This window comes from Ipomoea nil, unplaced genomic scaffold, assembly GCF_001879475.1.
Source record: "Ipomoea nil cultivar Tokyo-kokei standard unplaced genomic scaffold, Asagao_1.1 scaffold3192, whole genome shotgun sequence".
Lineage (NCBI taxonomy): Eukaryota > Viridiplantae > Streptophyta > Magnoliopsida > Solanales > Convolvulaceae > Ipomoea > Ipomoea nil.
Window position 1 is genome coordinate 1,958,117 of NW_017619620.1, and position 11,396 is coordinate 1,969,512.

Sequence of the window (11,396 nt, forward strand, 5' to 3'; positions counted from 1 at the left end):
AATATGTCAATTATCAATGTCACTCCTAAATTATTAGTGGTGTAAATGTTGCCCCTCAATTTTTAAAACGGTACATATATTACCCCTCCCGTACTGTACGAGGGCAAAATTGATGTGCAACATTTATACTATGGAAGAGGCAATATATGTACCATTTTAAAAATTGAGGGGCAACATTTACACCATAAATAATTCAAAATTGACATTGGTAATTGACATATTATGAAGAGACATAAATTACAATTTTCCTTATATAATGTCATAAACATTTTATAATGAACACAAATACATAAATACAATATAATATACAAATATTTACAACATAACCAACTAATAAAAAAAAATACACATCTAGGATGAAGCATTCTATTTGCAAAATACTAATCCAAAAAAACAACATTAAACAAAGGAAAAATTGTAAATTATATCCCTTATCAATATCATGTTTAAATTATTAGTGGTGTAAATGTTGCCCTTTTATTTTTCAAAACATGACATATATTGCCTCTCCCCTGAATTATTGATGGTGTAAATGTAGTTACCCGTCTTTTCCCCTATTCAAGAACCACAATTTCTTTACTCAATTTTTCTTTATTTATTTGTTCTCCTTCCGTCGACAACAATATTTCTCCTTCTTTCTATTAGGGGAGGGGTAATATACGTCATGTTTTGAAAATTGAGGGGCAACATTTACACCAATAATAGTTCATAGGTGACATTAATAATTGGCATATTTGTGAGCGACATAAAGTACAATTTTCTCTTAAATGAATTAAAATAAAACAAATCATGATACAAATTATAATAAAAATCTAAGCATAACAATAAATAATATATTAATCTGCAGTAAGAAATAAAGTTCATTAGGCCATGGACTATGCTATCAGCATAATTATCCTTGCGAATACTTTAGGAATTAAAACTGAACAACTTGAATAATTAGGGACAAAAAGTACTTTTTTTTCCCTGAACTTTGAAATAATATTGATTCCCTTCTATATCCACATTTTCTACTCTGCCTACCATGTATGGGAATAATTGTGTTCTCCAAAGCATCCAAAAACTGTTTATGCATTCTACAGTTCCACCCTATCCACTGGAAAGAAACACAGACTGCAAACTTAACACTGCATCTACTCTAGAGGCTCAGGATGGATCTTGTTTAAGAGTAACTTTAATTTACAAAAAGATGTAAATAAAAAAGGAGACTATAACTGCAAATGTCCATGTACAATTGCAATATTTTTACAAGTAGCCTCAAAAATTTGCAGCAGCTGAGATTTATGTCAACATGCAGAGATCTTAGCAAGCATAATAAATGAGAGAGAGATGATTTCAGGTGATGGAGCTTCGATTCAAAGGTGGGAAAATCTTCTGGGCTCATTTGGTGGAGTTTTTAAGCGTGTTCGTTTGAATGGTTTGCCCAAACTGAGCTCAGATTACGCAGACGATGAAGGTACTCGGCCAATGCAAGGAGGCCCCAAGCTGCTTGGTGGATAGTTAACAAGCCAGACACCTGTTCTAGGGTCACTTTGCGAAGATGATCTGCCTGTTTTCAGAACCCAATAAGAGAGCAAAGTTAGAAGAATGAATTGATAATTCTATTATACCAAATGGGATGAAGTGCATAGTCATTGATTGGTTGTCTCATTTTTCCTCTAATTTGATGTGCATTTTATACAGTTTTGTTGATGAGAATAGAGAGAAAATCAAACAAAATACCTGATTTACAAACCTCACTAAAGAATCCAAATTTTCCATTGCAGGCCTCATCTGTTGTAGGTGGTAATTCCCTTCACCCAGTAGTCCTGTTGCAACATTGTCAGCCAGAATCTGTTGTAGTCTAAGCAATCCTTGCGATAGAGCGTCTTCTGCCTGCTGGCATGATTGCTGAAGGTTCTGAACATTCTGAAGTTGATCATCTGTCAAGAGCTCAAGATGCTGCGAGACAACCTGCAGGTGAATGTAAATATCAGATTCATATATAATATGATTACTGTTGAAAAACAAAGGGTTATGTCTGTCAATAGGGTTGTGTCTGTTTATGAATAGGTATGTGTCTGTATATATATGTACTATGTTTCTTCATTAGAAACATAGAATTATAGTAATATATTATAATCTTTCAGTATTATATATACATTTTCTCATTCCTTGATTCTTCATCTCTGCCTCCGCCTAACTTACGGGTGGTTGTTATTCTCCATCCGCCAGGCCTTTTGATCTTTCAAATTCAACAATTACTAGCTAGAGTCAAATACTAGTGTGCAATTAATTATGCACTATTGTGGATAAAAAACAGACTCATGTAAAAATAAGGTTGTTGCCTAATGTAGATGTTCAAACTATAATCCAGCTTGGGGCAATTTTATCATGGATACCACAAAGACATACATAAGTAGACATTTCATTACCTTTAGAATCTCTGAAGGACGAAGCCCTCCAATCCATAGGAAAAGACGTTCGGTTGGTGTTTTCCATATGCCCGACATAATGTAGAAGACATCAGCCTTTGCAGCAGTTTCTTTCAACTCAAAAAGATTGACATAGTGGCTCTTGCAACTCTCAACAATAACGCTTAATTCCATTTCACCAACTTGAGAATGCAAAGCATTCCTCAATTTGTCGGTTTGTCTATTTTGCTCTTCCACCCACTCTCTATACTCCTTCTCAAATGCAGTAATGCCTGCAGGTTAATCAAAGAAGGGTCTAACTTCCAGGGTCAACAAAGGAAAAAAGGAAAACCGTCAAACACTGTTGAATCTAATTGGATTACACAAAGCAATGCAATGTGCCAACTGAAGCAAATAAAAAACTCAAAAGGATTTGAAGCTTGAATTGTTGATTTTGAGTTACCATTGTTTATCAATTAAAATAATAATAATTTAAGTCCCTGGGACAAATTCATCCACACTTGTCTCGATTTGAAGTGAAGATGGGAAATAAGCAAGAGCAAGATGGCAAACACGAGGAAGAAGTATATAAATGGCACAATCATGGTGAACACAAGCTTGCAGTTCCAGAATAATATAAACCTACAAACCTGAGTTTGCAGTTCCAGAGTAAACTAGCTGACTAGCATCTAACCCACCATTTGCATTCACGCCCTGTTGCAATAACATTTTTTGGTTGATTAGAAACCAACCTAAACAAAAGCCCGGAAAGTATTGTTCCAGACAACTACAAAAAGATCTAAAAATCCCAGAATTAGAAGGGTAAAAGATTATGATCACCAGTAGTCTTGCCCGATCTAGCTCTTGCTCCAATTGGATCAGTTTCAGTTTACTACTTTCCAACTGCTGAACATAGGCCTATGAAACAAGATAAAGTCTACTATATTATGTCTTGATGAAAATATTTATTTTCTACTACTACAAGTTTGAATAACACAATATTATTAGTTCATCATATCCCAACAATACCTTCTTCCGCAGACGACTTTTACGTGCAGCTTCACGGTTTTGTGCAAGGCGTCTCAAGACCTGTTGACCAAAGAAAGATTTTATCAACAGCTAAAGACAGATTAAGTATTCTGAGGTTTAGTTGAAAAGAATATTAGTATATTACAATAATGAATATTTGATTACATGTTAAGAAGCTAAAAGAAGACAGTATCACCAAACTTTAAAAAATAAAATAAAAAAAACACAAAGTACTCCATATAAAGCTCTTCTAATCACAAGAAATCCAAACTATACATATTGAATAAATTTTTTAGCAACTATTGTGAATGCCAATAATTTTGAAAGAGCATAACACTTATTCATCCAAAACATTTAACAGTATTAAATCTTCCTTATCCTTCATTCACTGTCTAGAAGCTTGTGCACTTAAACCGTTAAAAATTTTTGGAGCTTCTGCTTATTGTCTAGAATAGTAAGCTATGCACTCAAACCTTTTTATCCTCTAAGCATTCAAATACCTAGACTGAGTCTTATTGAGCTTAGTCTTGATTTATCTACACTCACTTTGTAGAACTCTAATTGCATACTTACCCATCTTGTAAAAAAGTATACTCAAGCGAAAATTAAACCATTTTATTCAAGGAAAGTATAATTGATTGGAGAAAAGCAATAGGTTAATCCCTCCATCAATTTTTAGGTTATAAATAGTGAGTGTATCACATTAATGAGTTTTCATAGGAGTTGATTTTGGTTTCCACCAACACTGAAGAGGGCCGGAAGATTGTGGATTACAAAATCTTGAGAAAGGAGACCTTAGATTGTGGATATAGGTCAGGAGGGCAGACCACTATAAAGTATAGTATTTTCTATATCTTGTTCTTTATTGCTTCCAAAATTTCTCATTGTAAATGTATACTATTACTTGATTATTGCATACTTGATATCCATAGCATATCTTGATTGATTTCCCACATTTAATCATCTATAAGTACCTAAAATTAAACCAAATGAGCACAAATTTTAAATATTCTAATTCATCCCCTCTTAAAATTTCAGCACTTCCACAAAAAAAAACAATGCATTTACCTTCTCGGGCGGTTTACTTGCTGCCTCTTCATATTTGTTATAAGGTCTGACTATTCCATGTGAAGCTTCCTCAGTCTAGCCATAACATGATATTGACCAATCCAGTTAGAGGCACATAAAGATTAAAGAATAATACATAAATATGAAATGCAAAGAAACCAATGCATACCTGGTTAAATGTTTTCTCAATAACTGGCATCTGGCAGTCTAGGCTTTTCTCAACTTCTAAAATCATGGTTGCTGAGGCAGTCGAGTAGCCATTACCCTTGAATTCTCCCCACATGCCAAGTTCATGTATTGGATCACATATGCCCATTCTTTTTGAGGCAACAAACTGGGTATATGTTGAATTCATTTTGTATACACTGGGAAGCAGAGTAACTAAGTTAGCCCATACCATGATTCAATGTATTCATGTGATCAAACAAGAAGTAATACTAATTCAATGGAACAATAATGGAGAACTACAAATGTTCAATAAAGTGGCATGTACATTAAGTACAAACGTAATAGACAACAGATTTATCAAATCTCAGAGTACATAGATCCAAAACTTCAGAAACAAGATCCATTTATTTCTGAGAAGAAATCTAAACTTATCACACACAAACACACAGATATATACCATGAAGATCATCAGTTTTGAAAAATGGTTACAAGCAACGTACAGAAAACACTATTATGAGAAAAGTTCTTACATACTGTGTAGCTTACACACATGATTAAGCTGCCAAAATATTATATCTAAGGTCGATACTCGGTAATAGATAATTTAGGACAAGAGAGGACAGATCTGTGGTTCAAAAGAGCTCTTTTCATAATTTCCACAATGGGGAATTTGAATAAGGGGTAACAATTGTATTCTTCTGATGCATTATGTTAATGGTCACTCCAAAGCTAACTGCAGGAATGAAATCAAGCACTGTTCTAAATCAAAGTATATTTACTCAGATCAAATTGAGGGATCTAAGATGATTGTAGAGAAGTAAAGAATCACCCAGCTTGGGAAGGTCTTTTCTTTTCTGCAGAATCAAAAGTACTGAAAACTCAAAACAGCAAAAAAAAAAAAAAAAAAAAAAAGGCAGCCTTTACAAAGAAACTGATGATATTAAACCAGGAATTGGAGAAGGAAATGTCTATATTTGATTAGTCATCAAAAATCCAATTGACCTGCTATAAGCCAATTATGTATATCAAAGTATAGATACATGTGTTCAACTGAACAAATAATCAAGAAGATTAAAGTGGCAAAATGACACAAATAAACAGAATATGTGAATAAAGCACATACAAACTACTCCTGATTGCACTATCCCTTGAATTTACCATTTCAAGCACTTGTAAACAGCCATATAAATACGCATGTTTTCTTAACAAGCAATACAGATAAAGCAAAAAAAAAAGCTCCAAAATTTACACGACAAAAACATCTATTTGTACATGGAACAGAAAAGCGAAGAAAAAGAACGCCAAACTATGTGTAAAGCTCTAAAGCAACAATACTTTCATTCCGCAACGCAACTTATCATCAAAGACTTCCAATCCAAACTCTACAAAACCTTTTTTTCTCCAAACAATACCTTAAAGCCAGTAATAAGCACTTTCCCGCTCAGTTTCTGCTGCTTTGACTAACCCTCCTAACTTAAGCTTAGCCTCCCATTGATGTGGCTTTGAGTTGCAGAGGACAAGAAGAAGAAGAAGAAGAAGAAGAAGAATGTAAACGCTAACGTCTTTTCAGTAATAATTCCATTTAAATCAAATCAAAATTTCATCCAATCAAAATTATACACTATATATAGACAATACGTGCAGGGGTTTGGGTGTGTATATAGAATCACATATATATTAATATTTATATATGCGTATAGAACATGCATATATGCGCGAGTGGTGTGCATCTGTAGATACAGATATCATATACAATTTGGAAGAAGATTAGAATTTAGAATGAGAAATTGGTCACATTTCCACTACCAAATAGCAGACCCACTCACTACCTGTTTGCATATTTGCGCTTCTCCCCACCCCCTACCCCCGCCGTACCCCACCACCCAACCCCCACTTCCCCGGAGGCAAGTCCCCAGGACGATCATTATGATTCCCCGTTCTATGGTTCTTGTTGTGCCAGATACTATGCTTTACTCTTTCCGGAATCTGGAAGCAAATTTTGAACTCCATGTAGTTTCATCAAATTTAGTAACAAAAACCTTTTAATTCAATGTAACATCATTACGAATTACGATAATCGATTGTGTTTCCTTCAATTTTTAAATTTTTTATTCCCTCAACCACCCGGGCCCATATCACGATCCCGTCTCATAGATCATATAAAATAATGTAAATCACTATAATTCAGCAACTCAATAAATAATATTAAATGTTAATGCGCATTTGTCCATTTTGAATATAATTTCAGTGTTACTGCTATTGCATTTCAAATCTTAGTCACTAAACTTCGCTTGGAACAATTTTTTTATTTCCATGAAATAGCTAGGGGAGAGTTCAAGTGATCATGATCACACATAAAAATAAATAAAAACTGATATTATCCATTTATATGACTAAATTAACAAGAATTACTGAAAAATAATGAAAAAAATTAGAAAATTTTATTTTATAAATATTATAAATTTAAAAGTTTGTAATTTTATACTTTTTTCATTAAAACCTTTCGCTATGGACAACTGAAATTAATCCTATTTTTTACTTGAGTACGCAATAAAATTAGTATCACCTAGAAGATGAAAATATTAACAATCCGCGCATATATATATATATATATATATATATATATATATATATATATATATATATAATAAAGTTCAATTGCGGGTGGTGTGTTCAGGTGCGAATGTGGGGGTGAGATGAGATGAGAGTCATTGATCTTGCCAAAATTAATGTCCATGATTAACAAGAATTAAAAAAAAAAAAAAAAAAAACGTGGTGGCAATTTTATCTTTTTGCATCTATGTCAAATTTAAGGTGCGTGATTTTCCTTCTTAATAAGGTGCATGGTTTTTGTGTTGTGGGCTTAAGGTGTGTCAGTTGTTGAAACTTAACAGGGCGTTTGGTTGGAGGGGGGGGGGGGAATTATGTGGGAAAAGAATTGTAATTCCATGGGAGTTGAATTACTGGGAATAAAGTGGGAATTTAAATTCCAGTGTTTGGTTGACAGGAATAGAATTACTGGGAATTTCAATTCCAATGTTTGGTATACATGGAAATTAAAAGGGAATAAGTAGTATAAAGTCAAAAATGTCCATTATTGTTGTTAGACATTAATTTTAGGTTAAAAAGGAAAGGGTAATTTTTACTCATCACTATCTTTTTTCCCAGGAATTAAAATACCAGGGGGGACATGGGATTTTAATTCCATGAAAATGGGGGAATTGCAATTTCATGGAATTGCAATTCCCTCCAACCAAACTACGGAATTTAATGGCCTTTGGAATTAGGTGGGAATTAAGTGGGAAGGGAATTTAAAATCCCTCCAACCAAACGCCCTGTAAGTGCATCGGTCTAAAGCTTTAGGTTGTGATTTTCCTTCTTAAGGTGTGGTTTGTGTGTTTAAGGTGCGTCAGTTGTTGAAACTTAAGTGCGTCGGTCTAAAGCTTTATGTGTGTGGTTTTCCTTCTTAAGGTATGTGGTTTGTGTGCTTAAGGTGCGTCACTTGTTGAAACTTAAGGTGCGTCAATCTAAAGGCTTTAGGTGCGTTGATTTCCTTCTTAAGATGCGTTGTTTTTCCTTCTTGAGTTGTTTTGTTTTCTTTCTTAAGGTGCGTGATTTTCCTGCTTAAAGTGTGTTGTTTTCCTTCTTAAGTTGTTTTGTTTTCCTTCTTAAAGTGCATTGTTTTCCTTCTTAAAGTGTGTTATTTTTCCTTCTTAAGGTGAGTCATTTTTTACAGTCAGCTTCTTTAACTAAGGACACGCTTTATAAACAAAATAAATTTCATTAATTTAATCTGTTAATCTAAATTTGATTAACGGCTCAGATCTAAACCCATTTTTAACCTCATAGCATATATATTGGGCGGACCGCACACAACATTATGTTAATGTATTCACGCGTTTGAGGCGGGTGTAAAAGAGGCGCATGATTTGAGCTTCTGAATTTGAAACAGGGATGAGAGTGTGCGACACGGTTGATAGAAGAGCGTGGAGGTAATGTTTTTGTTCCCTTAACGGTGGGTGTCATTTTCGCGGGAAGTGGAAGGATTGAAGAAAACTGTAATTTGGATGCATCACTGGCGGAATAAGGGTCAAATAGGCCATCGAACTGCACAATAAAACAATTAGGCCATTGAACTTAAAAAACCAACAATTAGGTCCCTAAACTAATCAATTTCAAACAATTCTTCCAATTTGAAGGTTTCCAACAGGTCAACAGGTCATCTCCCAAATTAATTATTTTTTAAAAAAATAAATTTTAAAAATTAATTATTTATAAAATAAATAATAATAATAAAAAAAAAAAAAAAAAAAAAACTGGAATCCAGCCGGAGACGGTGGAAGGATGACCTGTTGACCTGTTGGAAACCTTCAAATTGAAAGAATTATTTGAAATTGATTAGTTTAGGGACCCAATTGTTGGTTTTTTAAGTTCAGTGGCCTAATTGTTTTATTGTGTGCAGTTCGATGGCCTATTTGACCATTATTCCCATCGCTGGCTCGTTTCTTGACTTGCTTTTTCTTTAATGCAACTTCGGTTCAACTTTAATCTTCTTAAATAATTATCAATTTTTTAATTCAGACATATCTTGAAAGAAGGTCAAAATTAGCAAGCTAACTTCTTGTATTGATCATTAAATTATAATTAATTCAAAATGATGGAAGGTAATAATACATCAATCATTTTGTCAATCAATTTATTACTTATAATCATAAAATTTATTTTTCAAATTAACTCGATTCGCAAGGATTATTAATATTATTTAATATCACACTTGATCAATTTTCATTATTAACTATCACAATTGATATACAATAATATATAAATTCTATTATAAATTATTTGTAGGTGCAACTATATTTTATGATAAAATGGTATAAGTAATACTACACTTCATTTTTCTACTCATGGGTGATGTGAGTCATGAGACACACATTGATTGACCCATAAAATAGTGAGCTCACAATATTTTTTCTTTTTCTTCTTATAATGAAATCAAAATATATGATAAAAGTAATACACTCTAAGAATATATATATATATATATATATATATATATATATATATATATATATATATATTATTTCTTGATATTATATGGTGGGAAATATACCCTGGACAATTCGTCGAGCATGTGCTCGGTATGCGCTCCTAGGAGTGCGAGGAACAGTGTCAGTTCCTGATCGAATTCGATCCGGTAAGAGGTCCTACTCGACCAAAGGAGATATGTGAACTTGCCACTGAATGTCATCTCGGTCTCGACCTCGTGGCTTGGTTCGGGCATCGCGACGGGAACACTTCCTATTCTAGAAGATAGGCATGTTGAGAATCGAAACCCATGTCTACTAATTTATTAGGCTGATGACCCTACCAGTGCAGGCAGAACACGTGACGGACATGCCGGATGTCCGACATGTGTTCCTTTCTGTTCCCCTATAAATAAAGCATCTGTTGCAAGGGGGGGGGGGGGGGGGGGGGGGACTTTTGGAGCATTCACTCTCTAAGAACACTTATAGGCTCGGGATCCTCCGACCCTCAGTCTTAAACCACTGCTGGAAATTATGGAATTTACGACCACCTGAAAGTGATCTTAAATCAAGTCGAAAGCAAAAAGTGGTCGAAAATAGCAATAAAAGTTTTTCTGGATACCAAAAGTGGTCGGAACAAGGCTTTCGACTTGATTTAAGATCACTTTCTGGTGGTCGAAAATTCCATAATTTCCAGTAGTGAACTACCCGAGTTATTATATTATAATTTTTACTCGTATCCGTATACCCGAGAGTATTACCTTATCATTATAATTATTAGAAAAGTTTATGGTGTCGATCAGCGTCCGTGCCTATTGCACTATATATATATATATATATATATATATATATATATATATATATTAATTTAAAAATTAGGATTGTATTGAGTATAATAGAAACATTGTGTGGACAAATTTCTCATTGCATTGATATAAATTTCAAAACATTTTGCATTCAATTTTACGTATATCCACTAAAATCAGCATTTGTACTGTTTAATACTTTAAAATTTTCACATAATTATATTTCTATTAAGCTATCACACCTACACCCAAATATATATTATAAAATTTAGCTAAGGTATATAGTCTTCTCATAAGCATGAAAAGACAATATTCCTAAACTAAAGCTGTATACACAGATATATATAAATATAATATTAGTACATTGCTACCTACTTTTTTTTTTCTTAAAATCCTTTTTAGTTTTTTCCTTTGTTAGTAAGCATGGGTAACTTTAAGCTGTTAACGTGGTAGCTTGAGAATGGGATTTTGCATACATATATTTTAAGATTTTAATACACTTTTCTATGTACTTTGTCAGCCTTTAATTTGTTGTTTTGGTCTAAATCCTAAGCCTAATTAACCTTCCCAACTAATGACCTTTCAAGTGTCACAGGGACATTATGGATAAGCTCCACTTTGTAATTTGGTCTCCTCTTCTTATCTTTTACGACACCGAGAGGTCGATGCACTAACGTTAGACACAAATGCTCGCAATATAAGGAAAGTTTGACGTCATCAATACTAATTATTTTTATTTGTACTTGTGATGAATTTGACCCGAAACTTTGACAACAAAAAATAAAATAAAGTAACTTGAATATTTCCTTATGCAACTTTAAAATAATAAAATATTTATTTTGTATATTTAGCTTAAATAAATTTAAAAATATGTCATTTAATCAAGACTTTCCTATAAATTTTAA

At 33.3% G+C, this 11,396-nt stretch overlaps 1 protein-coding gene across 3 annotated transcripts; it reads right to left on the bottom strand.

Annotated features, from left to right (window-relative positions):
• Positions 1-908: 908 nt before the first annotated feature.
• Positions 909-6,422, bottom strand: LOC109168189 (TGACG-sequence-specific DNA-binding protein TGA-1A-like). Of its 3 annotated transcripts, none has more exons than XM_019317228.1 (9): positions 6,071-6,422; positions 4,660-4,855; positions 4,491-4,565; positions 3,423-3,482; positions 3,234-3,311; positions 3,044-3,107; positions 2,415-2,686; positions 1,723-1,953; positions 909-1,549 (listed from the first exon to the last, which is right to left on the bottom strand). In XM_019317228.1, exons 2-9 carry the CDS (start codon positions 4,843-4,845, stop codon positions 1,397-1,399), a joined length of 1,119 nt encoding a protein of 372 aa, XP_019172773.1. In that variant the 5' UTR covers positions 4,846-4,855; positions 6,071-6,422; the 3' UTR covers positions 909-1,396. The 3 variants fall into 3 exon arrangements, with proteins under 3 accessions (XP_019172773.1, XP_019172772.1, XP_019172774.1); XM_019317227.1 differs by lacking the exon at positions 6,071-6,422 and adding an exon at positions 5,782-5,881; XM_019317229.1 differs by lacking the exon at positions 6,071-6,422 and adding an exon at positions 5,782-5,885 and having other exon boundaries at positions 1,446-1,549; positions 1,736-1,953.
• Between the last annotated feature and the right edge of the window lie 4,974 nt (positions 6,423-11,396).